The sequence below is a fragment of the Heptranchias perlo genome, chromosome 1 (genome assembly GCF_035084215.1).
Source record: "Heptranchias perlo isolate sHepPer1 chromosome 1, sHepPer1.hap1, whole genome shotgun sequence".
Classification (NCBI taxonomy): domain Eukaryota; kingdom Metazoa; phylum Chordata; class Chondrichthyes; order Hexanchiformes; family Hexanchidae; genus Heptranchias; species Heptranchias perlo.
The window spans coordinates 83,575,896-83,600,829 of record NC_090325.1 but is presented as its reverse complement, the minus strand read 5'-3'; the positions used below and the strand labels follow the sequence as shown (position 1 = coordinate 83,600,829).

Here is a 24,934-nt window from a genome sequence, read left to right as displayed (position 1 = left end):
TGGGCAGGAGGAAAGGTACCTGGAGAAGGTCAAATTGTAAGAAAGACCTCAGATTGAAGTTTAATCTGAAACAGGGCACCTTCAACAATCTAGCGCTTAGTACTGCACTGGAATTTAAAACCAGATTATGTGCTCATGTCCTGGTGTGGAGCTTGAATCCACAATCTTCTGATGCAAAGGCAATCCTTTCCTTCTAATGACACACTCAGTGGCACTGTTTTCAGCTGCAGCATCAAATAGCCCTTGCAGGATTTGTACAAATATGTACCTTATTTGTATGTTAAATAAGATTTAAAAATGGAAATCAGAAAATTAATGTATCAATTGTTAGATTGTGCACTATCTGAAGACATAAAGGCCTGTATTTTCCATCACTGATGGAACGGAACATCAGTCCTGGAATCATTTACAAATGGGAGGCAGGGCTCCAAGCTTTTCCAAGGGAGTCACATCATTCTGGGATGTAGACGTGCGGTGATAGCCCTCAGGGCCCTGCTGTAGTGAGAAGAAGCAGGTAAACACTGAGATGCCAGGAAAAAAGATTTTTCCTCGCTTCTAAATTTTTGGTGCTGTTGCTGGGGCTGTGCATTACTGCCCTTACAGCACTAACACAAGCCCCTTAATTATTCTTCCTGATGCTTTATCCACTGATCTTTGAAGGCTGGGTGCCAGGGCCTAAATGCTAACTCCAGCAACTGGCGTTCAATTGGTGAAATCAGTGGGAAATATGGCAGAGGCCACCATTTCTTCTTTAATCTAATTTGCATATGAGCAGGTGCATTTTAGGCTGCTGGGTCCAGCCACTGGGGAAGGCAGAGGGATGGCGCAGGGGCACGGAAAAAAGAAAAAAGTCCAAGAAGCGACAAGAGTCCGTCCACAAGCAAATGTGCCCATGCCCTCTCAAGTTTGGCTGAAAAATCAGCAGCAGGGGGGAGAATTGTGCAGAAAATCAAGCCCAAATGTAAAATTAGATACAAATATTTTAAATGCTACTTGGTTAAATTGCTTCTACCAATTACTTTAAGTTACAATATTGGTACCCAAACAGTAATTCCTTCATTGGAAATCCATGGTAATTACGTTATTCCTCCCCTCTTCAGTGCTCACCCAACAGAAATAGAAAATCTTCTTCCTTTTTTTTGCATTTCAGAAAGACAAGGTACTGCCACTTAATCAAAACTACTCACTGCTATGTGCCCACTTACCTTTCACTTTCTCTTCCTCACTCATTTTCCAATCTTTCATTTTATTATCAGACCACAGTGAAATTGATAGAGCAGAGATGGGCCACTGTCTGTGGAGAACTGTGGGCTTGATCGCTGGATAGGAATTGTAGACCAATGCAATATTTGCACAGCATATCATGGAGTAGGTTTCAACACTTTTCCCATCAATTATCTCTCCTATCCTCTTGAAGGCACTGACTCCTTGCTGGATGACCATTATACAGTTAATGACCATAGTCCAATTCAATCCTCACCTGACACATACATTTCCAGCAGAGATCGCTGCATAGTGATAAGAAGTTTGGAGCCCAAACCAAATTTTCCTCTGCCTCAGCCTCAGCCGAAGCACTGAACCAGTTATAATACCCCTACTGCCATCCAGCTGAGGTCAACTGACTAAGCACAGACAGGGGAAGAGGGGAATAAAAAGTGAACCTGGGATCGTCCTAGTGCATCTGCCAGATTCAACTCTTAAGAATAATTCCGGTGCGCATAAAACATTGAAATAGCCACTGAAAAATTAAAGGAAATAATACCAAACCTGTAACAGCAGCCTTTCAAAAGCAAGGAAGTTGTCCCATTTTGAGTAGCATGTGTGTCTCAAAGTCTGCACTGTTGCCATGGTAAGTTGCAAGAGCCCACAGTGATTCTCCAAAGCTTTCAAATTGCTCTTAAACAACTGGACGTACGAGTTGAGCTGTTCAGGTGTGACTCTACCTGTAGAAAGAAAAGGATGCATGAAAACTATCACAGGGATATTTAGAATTAAGCTGCTGCAGCTGGATCATCTTTACTCATTGACTTCCTTTGAGCTGAAGACTAAAGAAATCAGCTTTATTGAAAAGAAAACTGCTGTATTTTGAGTTGGGAATTATGTCCTATGAATGTGCAATACTTAATCTCAAAAGCTAGTTTACCATTTGCGTAACCTTGGTTCCAAACCCTTGCAGTTAATTTTGGTAAGTTTTATTGGTAATATTTTTATTCCAAATGAAACAAAATTTACATTTCAGAGAACTTATGACTAAGACTAATTTCGAACAAAGGTTTCTTGTTTCTTAAAAGAAAAAGATTTTTATACAACATCTTATGATGCGGCGAGTTCAAAAAAAATTAATACATAGACTGTGAAGTTCTTCAGGATGTCCTAAGAATGTGAAAGGACTATACAAGTTCTTCCTTTATCAAATCTTTGAGAAACATTTCAAAGCACCTTACACAAATTACTTTTGAAGTGTAGTCACTGCTGTTTTATAGGCAAATGTGGTAGTCAATTTATGCACAGCAAGATGCCACATGAGATGAATGGCTAGTTAATCTGCAATTTTTTGGTTGAAGGATGATTGTTGGCCAGGACACTGGGAGAACTCCCTGCTCTTCTTCAAATCGTGAGATCTTTAACATCCACCTTAAAAGAGGCAACTGAAAGATGCCAATTCCAACAATGTAGCACTCCTTCAAGCACAGCACTTCAGTGTCAATTATGAGTTCCAAGTGCACAAAATTTCAAAAGCTGTGGTGTAAGCTTTTTGCTAGTTAGATAGAGAGGGAGAGATTGAATAGATCCACATACCGTTATTTGAATCATTACTGAATTTGCAGGATTACCCCCAATTATTCTTAATTGTCATGTATCCTAAAGCAGTCACAATTGCTGTGCTTTGTAGCAGAATCCAGTCCAATCATTGCTCCAGTTTATTCCCAACCCAATAGAAATGTTTTACCAATGTGCACAAGCATAGATTATGAATGAACTTTGATGCAGAATTTCCTACAGTGGTAGCAGGAGGGACAATGGCATCTGCAGTTCCTCTTCAAAATGGAGTTTTGAAAGTTAAAATGTCTGGAAATATAAAATGCTAGTCTTAATAAAAAAGTGATGTGTTGAGGCACCTTGCTGTACTCTGTGGGCAAAGAGGTAGATGATTCTTCTGTGGATCGTTTATAATATTCAAATATACAATTAGTGTGAAGCTATTAGACAGAGGATCTTCAAAAGTGGAAACCGCCCACCCCAAAAAAAAACGCACAACCCAAAGTTGTCTTTAAACTTGTCTATCCAAAATATTTCTGAGCAGAACTGCCCTCATTCAAGTTATCTTTGTGCTCAGGTGTGCAGTATTTTACATCAATTTGGATTCAGAACTTTTCTTTTTGTTTAAATTTAAATGCAGAAACAATAAGGAAGGTAAAACTAAGGAAGCGCACACTTGACTATTTTCGAAATCTCAGGATTCAGTTAGCTCACTTGGTAGGTTTGTTTTCCTCCCCTTCTCCACTAAGGATGCTGACTCTTGCTGGAGTACAGTTCCATGGCCACTAGCAGCCTTACAGCTCCTTGCCCAAGTCAGCATTCTTCATCAGTGTTGGCAAGCTGTTCAAACATAGGGGGCATTCCACACAAACATGATCCACCCTCACGAAACGGACGCAAGCTTTCAAGGAGTCAAAGACCATGAATAGCAACCTCTACCAATTTTCCCCCTTAACTAGCCCAAAGGCATTGAAGTCGATTGCAGCACCACCGCCACCATTCTGGCAGAGATCAGTTAACTCAGCACAGTTGGGGGAATTTGAACCTGGGATCTTCCTGGTCTGTATGACTCAGCACCACACTAAACAGTGTACTTACTAACTGAGAAACTGTGAGAGCAATGGATTGCCTACAATAAACTTCTGTTTCTAAATACAACTTCATTCTATGTGCAGTGCAGGCTTATTCAAATCCTTTGACTAAAGTATATTTTACACAGTTTGGTAACATTACCGACCAGCAAGCAACTCTGTAACACTTATGATTGCCTTCAAGTTAGTATTTTACAAATGCAATGAGGAACACTTCAATACCAGACCTGCTACTGAGCGACAACATGAACAAGTAAGTGATCACAAAGTAGAACATTTGGAGCAATAACATAATTAGGTTTATAGTTCAAATAGATTTCTAAAAATTTAATGAGCAAAGGTGCTGGACTAGAGAAGAGGGAATTTCAGGGGAATGAAATGAGTCCTAACCTTAATTAACTGGACAAAGAAGTTGGGAGATAAAGTACCAGGACAGCAATGGGAAGTACTTAAAGCACAAGATGACCAAGTTTTGATTAAAACTTTCCAAACATGAATATAGGTATTAGGCCAAAGGTCATGGATGAATAAGGATTAGGTCAAAATTAAAGTCTAAAGAAATAGGCATGCAATAAAGTTAATGCTAGTAATACAGAAGAAAACCATGAATAATACTAAAAAACATTGAAGGGAACCAAAAAAGATTAGGAGGACTAAGAGCATTAAAGCAGACTGGCAGTTAAAGGGAAATAGCAAAAACATTTCAAAGTACTGCAGTACAAAGGGATCTGGGGGTCCTAGTGCAAGAAAATCAAAAAGTTAGTATGCAGGTGATCAAGAAGGCCAACGGAATGTTGGCGTTTATTGCTCGGGGGATAGAATATAAAAACAGGGAGGTATTGCTGCAGTTATACAAGGTATTGGTGAGACCGCACCTGGAATACTGCATACAGTTTTGGTCTCCATACTTAAGAAAAGACTTACTTGCTCTCGAGGCAGTACAAAGAAGGCTCACTCGGTTAATCCCGGGGATGAGGGGGCGGACATATGAGGAGAGGTTGAGTCGATTGGGACTCTACTCATTGGAGTTCAGAAGAATGAGAGGCGATCTTATTGAAACATATAAGATTGTAAAGGGGCTTGATCGGGTGGATGCGGTAAGGATGTTCCCAAGGATGGGTGAAACTAGAACTAGGGGGCATAATCTTAGAATAAGGGGCTGCTCTTTCAAAACTGAGATGAGGAGAAACTTCTTCACTCAGAGGGTAGTAGGTCTGTGGAATTTGCTGTCCCAGGAAGCTGTGGAAGCTACATCATTGAATAAATTTAAAACAGAAATAGACAGTTTCCTAGAAGTAAAGGGAATTAGGGGTTACGGGGAGCGGGCTGGAAATTGGACATGAATTTAGATTTGAGATTAGGATCAGATCAGCCATGATCTTATTGAATGGCGGAGCAGGCTCGATGGGCCAAATGGCCTACTCCTGCTCCTATTTCTTATGTTCTTATGTTCTTATATCGGAAGCGTGAGGATAATCAAATAAGGAGCAGGCAACAAGTGACAAAGAAGACAATATTGTATTAAACGAAAAGAATAAAAGAATGACAGAGATGCTTAAAGAAATGTCTCTATTTACAGAGGAGGGGAAGGATAGATTACAGGAGTAACCTCTCCATTCAACGATGCCTCCTGGCTCCCAAGCTTGATATCCATTGGTGACCTACACAAACTTGCCCTCATGCGATTCCACCTTGATATTTCTGAATATGACCACTGCATCTCCAGCAATGATTACAGTCACCTTTGAAGTCCCCAAAGATTTGTCCTCCTCCTCTACATGCTGCCCCTTGGTGAAATCATCTGCAGGCATATTGTGACACCCAGGTCTACCTCGTGATCATTTCTCTTGACCCCACAATCACCTGTGAACTGTCAGACTGCCTACATAGCAGCAGGAGTAGGCCCTTCAGCCCCTCGAGCCTGTTCCGCCATTCTATTAGATCATGGCTGACATGTACCTCAGCTCTATTTATTCGCCTTTGCTCCATATCTCTTAAGGTCATAAGAGATAGGAGCAGGAGTAGGCGATTCAGCCTCTCGAGCCTGCTCTGCCATTCAATGAGATCATGGCTGATCTGATTTTTACCTCAACTCCACTTTCCCGCCCTTTTCCCATATCCTTTGACTCCCTTGCTAATCAAAAATTTGTCTAACTCAGCCTTGAATGTATTCAATGACTCAGCCTCCACAGCTTTTGGGGTAAAGAATTCCAAAGATTCACGACCCTCTGGGAGAAGAAATTCCTCCTCATTTCAGTCTTAAGCGGGCAACCCCTGAGACTATGCCCCTAGTTTTAGATTCCCCCATGAGGGGTAACATCCTCTCAGCATCTACCCTATCGAGTCCCCTCAGAATCTTGTATGTTTCAATAAGATCTCCTCTCATTCTTCTAAACTCCAATGAGTATAGACCCAACCAGTTCAATCTTTCCTCATAAGACAACCCTTCCATACCCGGAATCAACCCAGTGAACCTTCTCTGAACTGCCTCCAATGCAAGTATGTCCTTCCTTAAATAAGGGCACCAGAACTGTCCGCAGTACTCCAGGTGTGGTCTCACCAACACCCTGTACAGTTGTAGCATGACTTCCCTGCTTTTATACTCCATCCCCCTAGAAATAAAGGCCAATATTCCATTTGCCTTTCGGATTACCTGCTGCACCTGTACACCTTGATACCCAAACCTAACTATCTCAGTCTTGAAAATTTCAATTGACCCAGCATCCACAGCCTTTTGGGGGAAGAGAGTTCCAGATTTCTATTATCCTTTGTGTGAAAAAGTGCTTCCTGATTTCACTCCTAAATGGCCTATTTTAAGATTATACCCTCTTGTTCTGGATTCCTCCACCAGATAAAATAATTTTTCTGTATCTCTACTGAATTCCTTAATTATCTTAAATACCTTGATTAAATCATCCTTCAACCTTCTAAATTCAAGGGATTACAAATCAAGTTTACACAACCTATCCTTATAACTTAACCCTTTAAGCCGTGGTGTCATTCTGGTGAATCTATACTGTACCTCTTCCAAGGCCAATGTATCTTTCCTGACATTCAGTGCCCAAAACTGAATGCAGTACTCTAGATGGGGTCTGGAGATAAAGGCCAACATTCCATTCGCCTTTTTCATTACTTTTTGTACCTGTGCACTAGCTTTAAGTGATTTGTGCATATGGCCTGTCCGACAGCAAGTCGTGGATGGGTCAAAAGTTGCCTCCACCTGAACAACAGGAAGACCAAACCATGATTTTCAGCCACCGTCATAAATTCCACTAATTTCATAACTCAGGCTGAACCAGACTATGCAAAGCCATAGCATTCTGTTTGACCCACAACTGAGCTTCAAACTCCATACCTTATACATTGCAGAGACGACTTACTTCCACCTCTGCAGCACTGCTTGCCTCTTACCATTGCTGAAACCCTTAGCCAAGCTTTCAACATCTCGAGACTAATATCTCCAATGCTGTTCTTGCTCTCTTCTTGTTCTCTATAAACTCCAGCTTAACCAAACTCAGGAACCTGTATCATGTTCCGCACTAAGTTCTGCTCGCCCATCACCCCTGTCCTTGCTCACCTCATTTGGCGCCACGTCCGGCAATGCACTGAATTTAAGATACGGGTTCTGGTCTTCGATTCCCTCCACAGACTCACCCTGCCCAATTTCTATTAGCTCCTCCAGCCTTAGATCCCCTTCCACATCCTTTGATCATCTGACTCTGGATTCTTATCACATCCCCTCTTTTTGCCCCACTTTTGTTGGCAGAGCCTTCAGCTGCCTTGATTCTAATCTCCAGAATGTGTTCCACTTATCTCTCTCTCTCTCTCTCTCTCTCTCTATCTTTAAAGGCCTGCCCAAAACCAATCTGTTTGGCCAAGCTTTTGGTCACCTCTCCCAACTCTCCCACTATGTCTCTGTGTTTGCTCGGTTATCCCTTTTATCTGTTTTATTTATTTTTTCCTCAGCCCTCTGTGAATGTAAGGGAATGTTTTCTACCTTACAAGGCCTACATAAATGCAAATTGTTGTTGTACCAAAGAAAAAGATAGAGGACCAACTAATAGGCACCAGTATTAAAAAAAGAAACAGTATTAAAAGGATTAATGGGATTCAGAATTCTCTGTTAGCAGACATTGTACTAAAGAGATAAACCAGTTGGCCTCACATCAGTAGTAGGTAAAACATAGAAAATAGAAGCAGGAGTAGGCCATTCGGCCCTTTGAGCCTGCTTCGCCATTCAATAGAATCATGGCTGATCCTCTATCTCAATGCCATATTCCCGCTCTCTCCCCATACCCCTTGATCCCTTTTGTGTCTCGAAATCTATCTAGCTCCTTCTTAAATATATTCAGTGACTTGGCCTCCACAGCCTTCTGTGGTAGAGAATTCCACAGGTTCACCACCCCGAGTGAAGAAATTTCTCCTCATCTCAGTCCTAAATGTCCTACCCCGTATCCTGAGACCGTGACCCTTTGTTCTGGACCCCCCAGCCAGGGGAAACATCCTCTCTGCATCCAGTCTGTCTAGCCCTGTCAGAATTTTATATGTTTCAATCAGATCCCCTCTCATTCTTCTAAACTCGAGTGAATACAGGCCGAGTCAACCCAATCTCTCCTCATACGACAGTCCTGCCATCCCAGGAATCAGTCTGGTGAACCTTCACTGCACCCCCTCTATGGCAAGTATATCCTTTCTTAGGTAAGGAGACCAAAACTGCACACAATACTACAGGTGTGGTCTCACCAAGGCCCTGTATAACTGCAGTAAGATATCCTTGCTCCTGTACTCAAATCCTCTTGCAATGAAGGCCAATATACCATTTGCCTTCCGAACTGCTTGCTGCACCTGCAAGTTTGCTTTCAGTGACTGGTGTGAAAGGACATCCAGGTACCTTTGTACATCAACATTTCCCAATCTATCACCATTTAAATAATATTATGCCTTTCTGTTTTTCCTTCTGAAATAGATAACTTCACATTTATCCACATTATTCTGCATCTGCCATGTATTTGCCCACTCACTCAACTTGTCTAAATCGCCTCGAAGCCTCTTTGCATCCTCCTCACAACTCACGATCCCACCTAGTTTTGTGTCATCAGCAAACTTGGAAATATTACATTTGGTTCCCTCATCCAAATCATTGATATATATTGAGAATAGCTGGGACCTAAGCACCAATCCCTGCGGTACCCCATTAGTCACTGCCTGCTACCCCGAAAAAGATCCATTTATTCCTACTCTCTGTTTCCTGTCTGTTAACCAATTTTCAATCCATGCCAGTATATTACTGCCAATCCCATGTGCTTTAATTTTGCACACTAACCTCTTATGTGGGACTTTATCAAAGGCCTTCTGAAAATCCAAATAAACCACATCCACTGGTTCTCCCTTATCTATTCCACCAGTTACATCCTCAAAAAACTCCGGTAGGTTTGTCAAACATGATTTCCCTTTCATAAATCCATGTTGACTTTGTCTAATCCCGTTGATATTTTTTAAGTGTCCTGTTATCACATCCTTTATAATAGGCTCTAGCATTTTCCCTATGGCTGATAACCAGTCTGTAATTCCCTGTTTTCTCTCTCCCTCCTTTTTTAAATAGCGGAGTTACATTTGCCATCCTCCAATCTGCAGGAACTCTTCCATAATCTATTGAATTTCTGGAAGATGACAACCATTGCATCCACTATTTCCATGGCTACCTCTTTTCGTACTCTGGGATGCAGATGGAGGCCATAATTTTGGATGAAAGGACAGTCAAAAAGAACTTAGGAGCAAATGATGCTTGAGCCTTGATCAGACACCATCTGAAGCACTGTGTTCAGTTTTGGGCACCAAACCTCAGAGAAGATATATAGGCCTTGGAAGGGGGACAGTGCAGATTCCCCAGAATGATACCAGGGCTTAAAAGGGATAAATTATGAGGTTAGGTTGCATAAACTTGGTTTGCATTCCCTTGAGTTTAGTAGGTTATGGGACGATCCAATTGAGGTGTTTATAATGATTAAAGGATTCGATAGGGTAGATAGAGAGCAACTATTTCCTCTGGTGGGGGAATCTAGAACAAAGAGGCATAATATTAAAATTAGAGCTAAGCCATTTAGGAGTGAAATCAGGAAGCCCCTTTTCCACACAAATGGTAGTGGAAATCTGGAATTCCCCCCCAAAAGGCTGTAGATTCTGGGTCAATTGAAATGTTCAAGACTGAGATCGAATCAAAAGTTAACATTCAGCAAGCAATTAGGAAGGCAAATGGCATGTTGGCCTTTATTGCAAGGGGGTTGGAGTACAAGAGTAAGGAAGTCTTGCTACAATTGTACAGGGCTTTGGTGAGACCACACCTGGAGTACTGTGTACAGTTTTGGTTTCCTTATCTAAGGAAGAATATACTTGCCTTAGAGGCGGTGCAACGGAGGTTCACTAGATTGATTCCTGGGATGAGAGGGTTGTCCTATGAGGAGAGGTTGAATAAAATGGGACTATATTCTCTGGAGTTTAGAGGAATGAGAGGCGATCTCATTGAAATGAATAAAGTTCTTAGAGGGCTTGACGGGTAGATGCTGAGAGGCTGTTTTCCCTGGCTAGAGTGTCTAGAACTAGAAGGCATAGTCTTTGGATAAGGGGTCGGCCATTTGGGACTGAGATGAGGAGGAATTTCTTCAAAGGGTTGTGAATCATTGGCATTCTCTACCCCAGAGGGCTGTGGATACTCAGTCATTGAATATATTCAAGGCTGAGATTGATAGATTTTTGGACTCTAAGGGAACCAAGGGATATGGGGATAGGGTAGGAAAGTGGAGTTGAGGTAGAAGATCAGCAGTGATCTTACTGAATGACGGAGCAGGCTTGAGGGGCTTAATGGTCTACTCCTGTTCCCATCAATAATTTAAATTGAATTTCCAAATAAATTAACAGAATATAGCGAGAAAAAATGCACTAGATCTGATATATTTATTTGGGTAAATATTAAATGTCATATAAGATACTTGTTGCAAAGATCAAAGCTCATGGCATGAAGTATAAAGTTGTGGCATAGATAGAGGGATAGCTGAAGGACAGAAAGCAACCAACTGGAGTAAATGGATGCTTTTTTAATCAGCAAGAAGCAGCTAGTGGCGTGTCCCAGGGATCTGTGTTGTGACCTGTCATTCTCCATTTACAAAAATAATCTGGATATGGTTATGGAGGGAATATGACCAAAATTTGCTAATTAAGCCGTGAGCAGGAATGCAGGAGAACAGACATGCTCGAGGAGTGAGCAATGTAGTTAAACGTTTATGAATATGAAATAGTACATTCTTTTGGAAATAAAACAGAATAGAAATATCCTCTAAATACCAAAATGTACAATGGAGCGGAGGAACAGAGAGAGGGATACAGACGCAAAACTTTAAAAGCAGAATTACAGACAGGAAAATAAATGAAATAGGTAAAAGGATTATGGAATTTATTTTCAGAGGCCCTGAATACAAAAGGAAAGAATTAATAAGATACAAGACATTGGTTCAGCCACAGTTTTGGTCACTCCATTATAGAAAAAGCATTGCAGCCATGGAAAAAAGTACAATGATTATACCCAGAGATGAAAGGATATAGTTTTTTTTAATTCGTTCATGGCATGTGGATGTTGCTGGCAAGGCCAGCATTTATTGCGCATCCCTAATTGCCCTTGAGAAGGTGGTGGTGAGCCGCCTTCATGAACCGCTGCAGTCCATGAATTGAAGGTTCTCCCACAATGCTGTTAGGTAGGGAGTTCCAGGATTTTGACCCAGCGACGATGAAGGAACGGCGATATATTTCCAAGTCGGGATGGTGTGTGCCTTGGAGGGGAACGTGCAGGTGGTGTTGTTCCCATGTGCCTGCTGCTCTTGTCCTTCTAGGTGGTAGAGGTTGCAGGTTTGGGAGGCGCTGTCGAAGAAGCCTTGGCGAGTTGCTGCAGTGCATCCTATGGATGGTGTCAACTGCAGCCACGGTGCGCCGTTGGTGAAGGGAGTGAATGTTTAAGGTGGTGGATGGGGTGCCAATCAAGCAGGCTACTTTGTCCTGGATGGTGTCGAGCTTCTTGAGTGTTGTTGGAGCTGCACTCGTCCAGGCAAGTGGAGAGTATTCCATCACACTCCTGACTTGTGCCTTGTACATGGTGGAAAGGCTTTGGGGAGTCAGGAGGTGAGTCACTCGCTGCAGAATACCCAGCCTCTGACCTGCTCTTGCAGCTGCAGTATTAATGTGGCTGGTTCAGTTAAGTTTCTGGTCAATGGTGACCCCCAGGATGTTGATGGTGGGGGATTCAGTGATGGTAATGCCATTGAATGTTACTTGCCACTTATCAGCCCAAGCCTGGATGTTGTCCAAGCCTTGCTGCATGCGGGCACGGACTGCTTCATTATCTGAGGGGTTGCGAATGGAACTGAACACTGCAATCAACGAACATCCCCATTTCTGACCTTATGATGGAGGGAAGGTCATTGATGAAGCAGCTGAAGGTGGTGGGGCCGAGGACACTGCCCTGAGGAACTCCTGCAGCAATATCCTAGGGCTGAGATGATTGGCCTCCAAAAACCACTACCATCTTCCTTTGTGCTAGGTATGACTCCAGCCACTGGAGAGATTTCCCCCGATTCCAATTGACTTCAATTTTACTAGGGCTCTTTGGTGCCACACTCATCAAATGCTGTCAAGTGCAGTTACTCTCACCTCACCTCTGGAATTCAGCTCTTTTGTCCATGTTTGGACCAAGGCTGTAATGAGGTCTTGAGCTGAGTGGTCCTGGCGGAACCCAAACTGAGCATCGGTGAGCAGGTTATTGGTAAGTGCTGCTTGATAGCACTGTCGATGACATCTTCCATCACTTTGCTGATGATTGAGAGTAGACTGATGGGGCGGTAATTGGCCAGATTAGATTTGTCTTGCTTTTTGTGGACAATTTTCCACATTGTCGGGTAGATGCCAGTGTTGTAGCTGTACTGGAACAGTTTGGCTAGAGGTGCGGCTAGTTCTGGAGCACAAGTCTTCAGCAGTACAGCTGGGATGTTGTCGGGGCCCATAGCCTTTGTTGTATCCAGTGCACTCAGCCATTTCTTGATATCACGTGGAATGAATCGAATTGGCTGAAGACTGGCTTCTGTGATGGTGGGGATGTCGGGAGGAGGCCGAGATGGATCATCTACTCTGCAACCATGTTCTGCCAGAAGTGCCAATGCTTCAGCCTTGTCTTTTGCACTCACGTGCTGGACTCTGCCATCATTGAAGATGGGGATGTTTACAGAGACTCCTCCTCCCATTAGTTGTTTAATTGTCCACCACCATTCACGAGTGGATGTGGCAGGACTGCAGAGCTTTGATCTGCTCCGTTGGTTGTGGAACAAAGAGACACAAAAAAACAAGGGCTGTATTCCCCAAAGAAGAGAAGCTTCGGGGTTGGGTGGGGGGTTGGGGGGGGAAAGAGGAGATAACTGTTTGAAATTATGAAAGAGTTTGAGAAAGTAAATAGCAAAATATGATTTCTGCTGATTGGTGAATCTGTAATTGGGTGGTATAAATTCAGAATTAGTATTAGAAGCATAAAGGGAGCAGTCAGAAAGAATATTTTCATGCGAAGCATTATTAGACTATGGAATGCTTTACCGCAAGTGGCTGTTGAAGCAGAGCCAATAACAACATTCAAGAGGGAATTAGGTAAACACGTGAAAAAAATAGGTACAGGCAAAGAGCAGTGAACTGGAATTAGAAGAAATAGCTGTAACAGGGGACCTAGCAGTCACACTAGCACAATGAGCTGCTTTGGCCTTATTCTGAACCAAATTTTTGTTCAACAGTTACATATTTTTATCGTCACTACTAGCTGTACTTCTGGGGAGAAAAGAAAACTCAGTGAAGAGAGAGAAAAAGAGATTCATGGCTTTCCTGCAACAGAAAATGTTTCCAATAGGATGGTGCTCATAATCACACTGTGCAATAGAGAAACTTATTCCATAAGTTTGCTTCCAATATTGGCCAGGTTTTTATGAATGTCGTAAAGTGGGAACTTGAGAAAAAAAACATTTTAAACACATTTACAGATTCAAATCAATTGTAAAAGTGTCCAGATACATGGCCGAGGTATTGTCTTGTCAACATTGGTTAAATGCTTGGACTAACATCAATAACAATCATACAGACTATAAAACTATTCAAATATATGGAGCTCTGTTTTTTTTTAATAAAAGCATGACACATAAAAATAATCAAATTTTAAACCAAAACTAGTAATTCTGAATGATGTTTGGCAGATAGGCTTACTATCATGCACAAGCAAAAACCAAAATGATCAATTGATCTTTTTTATACAGGCAACGTGTCCCCATTGTTGGCAAGATTGGAACAGAGATGACTTTAGGCCTCTAAACTCTTTCCCCAACCCACATCTAATCCAAAAAAAAGTGCTCCAAAATATGAAAAGATCACATGTCAGCACATACCCCAGCGTCAGTTGCGCTCGTCAAAATGGAACAAATACATGTGCCAAACGTTCACTAAAGATGTCAGAAGACATCATGTAATAAATCAATGTAGCAGAATGCCAGTGATGTCAGAAGTCAAGAGAAAACACACACTTTTTATTGAATTTGGCAGGTAAGTTTGACCATGTGTGGTTCAAAAAAATGACATCATTTATCAAGAGCAGCAGGCTTTACACCTAAACAGAGAGCTACTGAGGTTGGCCAGGAGCGCTTCGCTAAAGTGTAATCGTTCATAAAATGCAGAGAAATTATATAGAAGAATGCTGTTCTGTAGTGATTCATAAATCCCTTGCTATCAGCTGCTAGCACATGGCCAGCTCTACTGTAAAAGCCAGATTTTCTGGAGTTTTGCTAAATTTTTCTTATATGTATTATTTACAAATGCATTCTTTGTTTTCTAAGCACAGACATAATGAAGCCACCGTGGGAGCTAGACATTAAGGCTCCTTGTTAGGTTAATCCCAGGGGCTTCCTCTGAAAGACCTCAACACCCTCTGGAAAAGCTACATACTTTTACTGCTTTCATATTTACTCATATCAGCTGTAATGTAATGTAAAGGTCAATGGGTCAAAAAAAATAAATGAAAAGCAACAGAATGTCCCATGAACACCATAAGCTATGCAGTGCATCGAATCAGAAACAGTCCGACATCTCACATACGTTTTTCATTACCTCCTTGCCACATATACAAACAACTTGTCATTCTTTTTTTCCTTTCTCAGTATTTCTTATCTCCAGCTTCCTCTAGAGGGCACTGTGTATTCATGAAATCTAAAAAACTAGCCGAGAATCAGACCAGTATGTAAGCTGCTGGATATAGGATTTTTTTTAAATGGTTTACGGGGATATTCAAAGGACTAAAGAGAACATAGTGAAATTATTTCCAAGTAGGATAGAGTGCGTCTATAAAAAGGTACATTCCAAACTGAAGGACGTCTTAAATAAAACTGAAACTGTTCCAATTAAAATCTGCTCAAGGTTTGAAAATCAAAAAAAAATGTTCCTTTAATGTGATATTATTACAGTATTAATCAAAGTGTATTACAATTTTGTGAGTGCATTGAGGGGTGAAGAGAATATTCACAAAATCTACTGGTATGATGTGGTAATGGGGCCAAGCTTTCCCCACTAGCTGCAAGATGAGAAAAAGGCCCGTGTAGTATTGTTACTGAAAACGCTAAATTATGTATCTACTTCAGCAGAAAAGCATTAACACAACCTTTACTTTTCTGCAAAATGTTTGAAATTTGGAAATTTGGTTTCATAAAAAGGTCACAGGAAAATTTATATCTAGAAATTTAAATTGGTAAACATGAAAGCCTATATTACAATATTAAAAGCACCCTGATTTCCTTTTGAAAGTTGTTCAAAGTGAGCATTATCCATTTAAACATAACTTGCCAATAAGTGAGGGATAAAAACAACAAAATAGATGGAGTACTCATTTTGAGAAAGAGATCGTGAGCGACTAGACTGTTCAGCTAAAGAAAAGGGAGAGTAAGTTAGTTATGCACATTACCTAAGCTCATCTTAATAGGGAGATTCTCCTTGCTAGCTGCCTCCACTAGGTGCCTCCGCACTTCCATCACAGCCTCTTTCTGTTTCATGTTTAGCATGGACTCCCACAGAGCTTTGGCTGAAGGGTCACTGCAGTGAAATAACAGGGTTAAAATTAAATATCTGCACTTCTTCACACAGAATATGGAGAACATTTCTATACATTTTGCAACTATTATGTATTCTCTGTTTCCATTTTGTGAAAAAAATAAATTGCTTTTACAAAGTTATTTCCCTCCTGGCTTCTTTAAAAGAAAGTTGGCAGATGAAATGCTCACAGGGCTCTGACAGCATCACTTCAAATCACTGCCAGGATTTGCACAATGGCAGCATAGGACATTTTTCTCCTTGTGGGAAAGCACCTCGCCTCCACTCTGCGTCAGTCTTTCACTGGCAAAGATCAGGAATATGCCATTCGGAGGCAGAGGACACTGCGGCACCAACACACCTTTGACATTGTAGCGGTTTTTAATGAGAATTCAAATGAGATCATACCGCTGTTCCATTTCTGCATTGCACACAGCAGTTCTGCAACTTAGTAATTACTAAAACCAGCATTTCAATATTTATCTTTCTGTAGCAATTTTTACTCTCTGCAGCATGAGTTCCTTTTCTACAGTAAATAATCACAGTACTTCACACTTGATTTTTCCAATGACGTGAAATCCATCATAATGAAATTTTGCAGAATATTACATTATATGAGGAGTTTTCTTACATCATGAGATGCATACTGAGGGTTGTAAGCTGATAGTTTGCTGCCTAACTACATGAAAGAGTGAGTTCACGTTCTGGTCCAATAAGTATCCTGCTCAACTTGAAACGATTGGTGCTGGTCAATGACTCAGAGTGACTTCTACTCTCATCTTGCCAGTGCTAATGTGATGCATGTTAAATAATACCACCTCCTTTGTGACAGCCATGTTACTTTCACCATGCACGTTGGGCACATATTGTGTGCACATGTCGTGCAGCTCAACATTTGGGATGAAACAGAACACCCAGCATGCATTCTGAGATTGCACACAGAATAAATGCACTTTACAGTGTAACCTCCATTATCCACCAAAACAATGAGACGTTCCCCTCCCCCACCTGGCCTACATTGGAAATTAGCGGATAATCAAGTGTCTCCAAATTTTGATCTCATTTGTTAATTCAGTAATAACGTTTGCAAGTATAGCACAAACAACGAAAAAAATATTATGTAGTGTTATTCCCCAAGAAAATTCCAACAGATAATTGGGTTGGTGGCTAATGGGAGTGCAAATAATGGGAGGTTCCACAGTGCTAGCATAACCCTACTTGGCATTGAGGTTGGATTCACCCCAGTAATTACATATAAAGTAATTTCAGTGCATTTTGACCAATGGGAGGAAAACTGGCAGGAGACGATCGGCTGTCCGTTATACATCCCTCCCAATTTTCCTGTGCGTTTTTCCAGTTTTCTGCCCAGGCGTGAAAGTTAAAATCTACCCCATCACGTCATGTATTCGAGAATGTTTCATCATTTTCAGCTGTTAATTGGAGAACAGAGAGCTACTCTGCCTGAGTTCACCCATCCGGTGGATCTCATATACTGTTTATCTTATGGAATCACTTTTACTGAAAGAAGTTCTGCAATACAATGTGGTGCTCTTGCAACAAACCTAACACAATGTGGTGCTCTTGCAACAAACCTACTTCATTTATACTTCAGGGTTGATTCAGCAGTCATCTATAATGGCGCACTGTTACTTTAAAGCCACATTTGCAGCTCCCTGTTGATTCAACCAAGCCCTAGACTAGGCAAGTCCCAGGGTCAATCCTTGGTCTGCGCTGAATTACCTGAGCTCAGCTGGCATGAAGTGCATTACAAACTGGCCTCAGAAAATTCACCTATGTGGACATTAGATGAAGACAGGACTGAGCTGTAAGTCTTCCTGTGATCAAATAGCCTGCCAATACTCACTTTTGAAGCTCACAAATGAAGAATGGGCACTCAGGCAAAGTACCAGAGCATATCCTGCACTAATTGAACAACTAAAAAAAGAAAAAAAAACTAAAAATAATGGAAATCTGAAATAAAATAGAAATTGCTGGAAATACACTACAGGTCAGTCACCAGCAATAGAGAGGGGTTAACATTTTGAACGTATACCCCGGTTCTGAAGATAGTTATACACATGAAATATTAACCTGTCTTTTCTCTTTAGAGATGCTGACTGACCTCCTGTGTATTTTCAGCAATTTTTGTCTATCCTTGCCCAACAAGGTGTTAATGCTTTCAGAAAAGGAGAAAATTGGTACAATTAAGGACTGGAAACAAAGTTGTATTTGTCAACTTTGATGCATCTGAGCTTGTAAGAGATGGTGCTCTTGCCATTGCAGGCATCCCTGTATAGCAAATGGGGTTTGCTTTGTACTATGATATTTATGCCACTACAGCATAAATTTGGCATAGAAGTTATACTATAAGAAACACATCAAAGCCTCTGCTTTTTCCACTTGAGGTTTTAAATCCAATCTGAAGCTAGCTGCATACACTGTAATCCGTAAAGTCACAATTTCCTGCAGACGAACATTTTTAAGAACAGTTGAGGAAAGGGATTCCAGCATTGAAGAAAATAAAGTTGAGCATTTTGCGGTTGCAGTCACTAATTTTCATTGCTTTGGGAGGTACAGTTCCTTGTGGGTCGAATAGTGGAAAAGGGATACAGTATTACGAGTATTCAGAGAGCCACTTTATTCAGTTAGGTGAGTGAAATGGAACATGACCATCCCCGCCCCTTCCTACTATCAAACAGTTCAAGTATAAACTGGTTCTATTATCTTCGATTCAAAACCAAGTCTGGAAGATGACTAAACAAACCACATGTGCTCAAACTAACTCAGCTGCATCAAACACCAAAAATATATTCATAATCACAGTATGTGGCATTAGAAATAATGATTTTTCCCATACACACCATACAAATTAGAACAATCCATAGACCTGAATGGCCACCTCTTTCAATACCCTTTGAATCAGTTAAATGGCAACTCTGAAGTTATCATGCCACATCAACTTGTTCACAAGTTTACAGTATGCGTGGATCAAGTAAACTTAAAACTATTTACCATACTCTGCTTCAAGTTAATGTTAAAACTGTTGCCAGAGCAGACCTTCTAAAATTACATGTAAATGTTTTCAGAAACAACACATTTTGTGTTCACACAGTAACTGGAAAACCATTTTTAAAAAAGTCAATATAGGTTGTTCACATTCATTAAAAGAAGAAAGTAACTCTAGAATTTAAGCAAAGATCAATTCATGCTTTGAGAATTTTTTATTTTATTTAAGTTTTACTTTTCAAAGTATTGTATTTGGTACCAATGAATGTCATTCATTTAGGACTTCAAATAATGAATATGGTGGAATGTTAATGGGACCTTCTTGTGGATCAGTGGAATTTGTTTCTTCAGACAAAGATCACAGAGGGTTTTCAGTTTACTTCTCTGTGTTGGCTGAGTATTTAATATATTTTAAAGATTGGGGGGGGGGGGGTGCGTGGAGACGGCGAAGAGAAGAGAAACACACACTACACCCAGGCAACATGTAGGTGATCTATGAGAAATATTTATTCTTACATTACCCTCTCCTTTAAAAGGGCACATTAATGAGCACAGAACAAAAACACAACCAAAATAGAAAAGTTTATTATCCTGCTGGTTGTATATCAGGTCTTAAGAGTCTAGAAGTATACACAGGTTTGCATGTGTACATATGATGTAGGATGGTATTGTCCATTAGAAATCGCTGACTAGCCTGAAGCATAGCTATGGCAACACCATTTTAGCCAAATGCACTAATTCTGGTAGAAAACACATTACAGTAAGTGTACTTCACATGTATGTTTACTTAATAAACGTCTACCACCATTCAGTGTGAAACTTTGCAGTCTTTTACTGAAGTGTGGAATTCTGTTGTGAATTTATCCCACACATAACATCTTAGTGCAACTTCTAGGTTTTTGTCCAGCGGTGTGAGCGGCACTTTGACTTTATCAGAATGATTGCTGAGCATATTGAGATGCGCCAGACCCGCTCCTGCTCTCCACCCAGAATCTGGTTGGATGTTACTTGCCCTTTGCCATGACATGCCCTTTTGGAGCTTGCTTTCTTCAGCTGGCCTGGAGTGGTTATTTGATTGGCCAAGCTGACCATGATGACAGATCCCCCTCTCCCTACAATGTTGCTGGTGTTTCCATGGTGCTGAAATCTGGCATTTTCACCCATGTTACACACCATTTTAGCAGTTAGCCAATAAGCAGTAACCAAGGCAGTAAAGCACACACAACGATCAAAAAACTCTCAGACTCTGCTTTTCGTCTTGCCATTTTACCAGCAGACGCACAAAAAGGTTAAAATAACGTGCGTACGCCGTGGAGCGTTAAGATCACATACCCAGTGACTGTGTCTATTACTCATTTTTTATGCAATTAGCCACATCTGAATTCCCAATTAGCCACGTGGCTAGCGGTAAAGAATTCAGCATTCTAGAGGTTAAACAGAAGATTCCCAGATAGCCACCATTTTTTTGTCCATAAATCTATCAAGATACTGCTCTCCCCCACCACCTCCCAGTGCCAATGGAAAAGTCAAGGCCATCAGAGGTCACTGCTGGACTATAGGGGAATTTTGAAACTTGCGACTATTTGGCTTTGAACTGTAAAACCAGAGATGGTAAAGAAATAAAAGATAGTCCCAATTTTTAAACACCACATTTGTGTAATTAATTCGAATGAGGCCGTAAAGGTGTAAAAAAAAAGGATGGAACTTGGATATGTGGGCGAATGCCTGGAGAATCAATTATTGTGGCTTATATGTTATCAGCCATAAATCTCTTTAACTAGCACTAGGCAAGCTGGAGGGTCTGGAAAAGCTATTAAAACAGAAACCACTGGCCTGCATGCAACAGTTATCTAGTTTGCTACAGCTCAAAAGGAAACTTTACTGAGGACACGAGCTCTGGTCTTGGCCATATTCAAAGCAGCTTACGGTAGATGAAGACCTTCAGACCTATATAATGGCAACAATTCAAGTCAATATATACACTTAAAGAGAAGGACAAAAGTTTATTGAAATAACTGAGATCACATCTAATCAAAATCTACAGGAAACCAGCTGTGAAAATAACTGCTGCCTTACTCAGTGGATAAGTCACTAACATCAAAGGGTCACATCTGTCATTCACTATATCAGAGATAATTTTTGCATTAAAAAAAGTAATTAAAAATAAAAAACATAATTTTTTTTGCTATTGTATTTCTCAAAATGCTGGTCAACAATGCAAGCATATGCGAATTGAAGCTCAAATAAAATGCGCTGCAGCTACAATGAAACATATACAACTAGCAGCGTTTGAAAAAGTGGGTTAACTTTTCTGACAAGAGTCTAAATCTGAAATGTTAACCTGTCTTTCTCATTTCAAATCATGACAGATCTGCTGTGTATATCCAGTATTTTATGTTTTTATTTCAGATTTCCAGCAATTGCAATTTCATATCAAGCAATATCAAATACCCAACATGACCATTTTTTGGCAAAATAGAATTGATCTTCTGAATCCTCCAGTGTACAGCACAGAATTATTTTCTATTGCAAATCTAGGTAAAAAACTGAGACGCATTATGCATGACACCACCCAAGCTGAATAGATGATATGTTAAGGGTCTGTCAACTAGTATTATAGGAGTAATTTTGAAGGCCTTATTAAACAACAAACTTGCATTTGTATAGCGCCGTTAAAATGTTCCAAGGCGCTTAATGACCTGCATGATCTTGGCGTTTTAATCAAAACAAGAAACTCTCAATGGGACAGCAAACTATGTTCAAAATTTAACTTCAACAAAGTTCAAAATTCAGTAACCGATATTCTCCACTAAATTACAGAATATATAGTTAATGTTTTAGTTGCAATCATTCATCATTGTTCCACCATATTGTATGGGCACAAGGGCCGCTTTTTCTATTTGCAACAGCCAACATGATGTCCAAACTAAAACAACTATTTACTGTTTCTCTTTCAAAGTCTGGGGATACTACGGCAGAGTGATTCTGCTGTAGACTCAACTGAGTCTCTTTATTTTGGCAGTAACTCAAGGTTTCAAAAAGTTTCTAGTTGATTTACATGCCTGAAAGGGGCCCAGACTTAGAGCTGGTGACAGCTTCCTAGCCCAGGCTACCTCACTGAAATGCTACTGTAAGTAGAAAGAGCATTTCCATTCAGGTTTGCCCAGAGAGGCTGCAGTTCTCTGCAGAATGGCATTTAATATGGTGAACAGATGAGCTTGCTGGACAAAAGCTTCATTAATATATTCTATAAAAAAAGATTTTCAGTTTATGTTTGTTTGCAAGTAGGAATTTAAGGATCTTTTTACACTTAGCCACTAAATATATTAGACTAATAAAAACACATCTATTTGAAGCAACTTCAGCAAAGACCAAACAAATTAAAAAATAAGCTTACGTGTTACAGTCACATTGAGGATCTTCAGTTATTGTTAATTAAATACATTTTGACTACATTAATATTTATTACAGTTGAAAATCCATTGGATTAATTCCACAGGGTTAGAAAAGGTACTTTCTCCCTGCCTCTTGCTCGGTTCCTTGCACCATGTACTCAACAAAGAGGGAACGAAAACCTCCTTCTGGGCCTCCACCAGTGCTCTAAGCGGGGGTGGCTGATTCGGGTTCTATTTCTCTCAGATAGGGAAAAAACATTTGATACCCCACAATAGGATCAAGAACTCCACAAATGCAAACCCAATTAGGATGTGCTGTTCTATTTTGCTCCACTATAATGATCAAGTATTAGTAGATCTCCTGTGGCATTGCTCACAGTGAGTCAGACGATAAGTTGTTTCATATCTGTGCAACGCATAACTTATCAAATAATACTTGATCTCTTGCACTGTGAAAAAAAAAATCTATATATTAAAAATTGCGTGTAGGATACACATTTTCTGTCCACAAACTTCCTTTTGTCACAATTTTTGGTCACACTTTTGTGTCAACATTTATCATTGGGAAATGTTGATCATACAATTGTAAACAATTTTACAACACCAAGTTATAGTCCAGCAATTTTATTTTAAATTCACAAGCTTTCGGAGGCTACCTCCTTCCTCAGGTGAACGATGTGGAAATGAAATCCTCGAAATGAAATCGCATTTATAATTCACAGAACAATGCTTGGTGATTACAGACAGTTTTTTCAACTGCCCGTTGCCAAGGCAATCAGTGTGCAGACAGACAGGTGTTACCTGCAAGTTCTCAGAATATACAAATCACCAAAAAAAACAACAAACAAAAAAAAAACAGAGATAGAGAGGTAGAAACATAGAAAAGACAGCAACTGACCCGTTATATTAAAAACAGATAACATTTGTTCGCTGGTGGGGTAACGTGTAGCGTGACATGAACCCAAGATCCCGGTTGAGGCTGTCCTCATGGATGCGGAACTTGGCTATCAATTTCTGCTCGACGATTTTGCGTTGTCGTGTGTCTCGAAGGCCGCCTTGGAGTACGCTTACCCGAAGGTCGGTGGATGAATGTCCATGACTGCTGAAGTGTTCCCCGACTGGGAGGGAACCCTCCTGTTTGGCGATTGTTGCGCGGTGTCCGTTCATCCGTTGTCGCAGCGTCTGCATGGTCTCGCCAATGTACCATGCTCTGGGGCATCCTTTCCTGCAACGTATGAGGTAGACAACGTTGGCCGAGTCACAGGAGTATGAACCATGCACCTGGTGGGTGGTGTCCTCTCGTGTGATGGTGGTATCTGTGTCGATGATCTGGCATGTCTTGCATGTCGAACACCTCGCTATGGCCATCCCCACACCTCCACTACTCGCCTTTAAACAACCACCCAACCTCAAACAGACCATCATTCGCAGCAAATTACCCAGCTTTCAAGAGAACAGCGTCCACGACACCACACAACCCTGCCACGGTAACCTCTGCAAGACATGCCAGATCATCGACACAGATACCACCATCACACGAGAGGACACCACCCACCAGGTGCATGGTTCATACTCCTGTGACTCGGCCAACGTTGTCTACCTCATACGTTGCAGGAAAGGATGCCCCAGAGCATGGTACATTGGCGAGACCATGCAGACGCTGCGACAACGGATGAACGGACACCGCGCAACAATCGCCAAACAGGAGGGTTCCCTCCCAGTCGGGGAACACTTCAGCAGTCATGGACATTCATCCACCGACCTTCGGGTAAGCGTACTCCAAGGCGGCCTTCGAGACACACGACAACGCAAAATCGTCGAGCAGAAATTGATAGCCAAGTTCCGCACCCATGAGGACGGCCTCAACCGGGATCTTGGGTTCATGTCACGCTACACGTTACCCCACCAGCGAACAAATGTTATCTGTTTTTAATATAACGGGTCAGTTGCTGTCTTTTCTATGTTTCTACCTCTCTATCTCTGTTTTTTTTTTGTTTGTTGTTTTTTTTGGTGATTTGTATATTCTGAGAACTTGCAGGTAACACCTGTCTGTCTGCACACTGATTGCCTTGGCAACGGGCAGTTGAAAAAACTGTCTGTAATCACCAAGCATTGTTCTGTGAATTATAAATGCGATTTCATTTAGAGGATTTCATTTCCACATCGTTCACCTGAGGAAGGAGGTAGCCTCCGAAAGCTTGTGAATTTAAAATAAAATTGCTGGACTATAACTTGGTGTTGTAAAATTGTTTACAATTGTCAACCCCAGTCCATCACCGGCATCTCCACATCACGGCGATCATACAATTGACATTCAATTTTGCTGTCAAACGTCATGAGGTAGTTGCAGGCTCAGCCAACGAGAGGCTCTGTGAAGAGAATTTCATAAGTCTCCAAAATCCATTGTTATCGTGTATATAAATAAAAATTGAGTAAAACCAATACAATGAGCAATTCACTAGTACAAAATTGTCTCTCTGCCTCCCAACTGTCTCCCTCAGTCTCTTCTACTCTCTAAATCTTTGTGTTGCTGTGTCT

General features: G+C 41.0%; 1 protein-coding gene across 3 annotated transcripts in view; it reads right to left on the bottom strand.

Moving 5' to 3' along the window:
* scfd2 (sec1 family domain containing 2) overlaps window positions 1-24,934 on the bottom strand; it is a 364,834-nt gene that overhangs the window by 303,363 nt on the left and 36,537 nt on the right. For all 3 annotated transcript variants that reach the window (XM_067987552.1, XM_067987562.1, XM_067987541.1), the window contains exons 3-4: window positions 15,871-15,998; window positions 1,768-1,943 (exon numbers count right to left, since the gene is read on the bottom strand). In XM_067987552.1, the coding sequence (XP_067843653.1) occupies window positions 1,768-1,943; window positions 15,871-15,998 (304 nt within the window). The remainder of the gene's footprint in view (window positions 1-1,767; window positions 1,944-15,870; window positions 15,999-24,934) is intronic.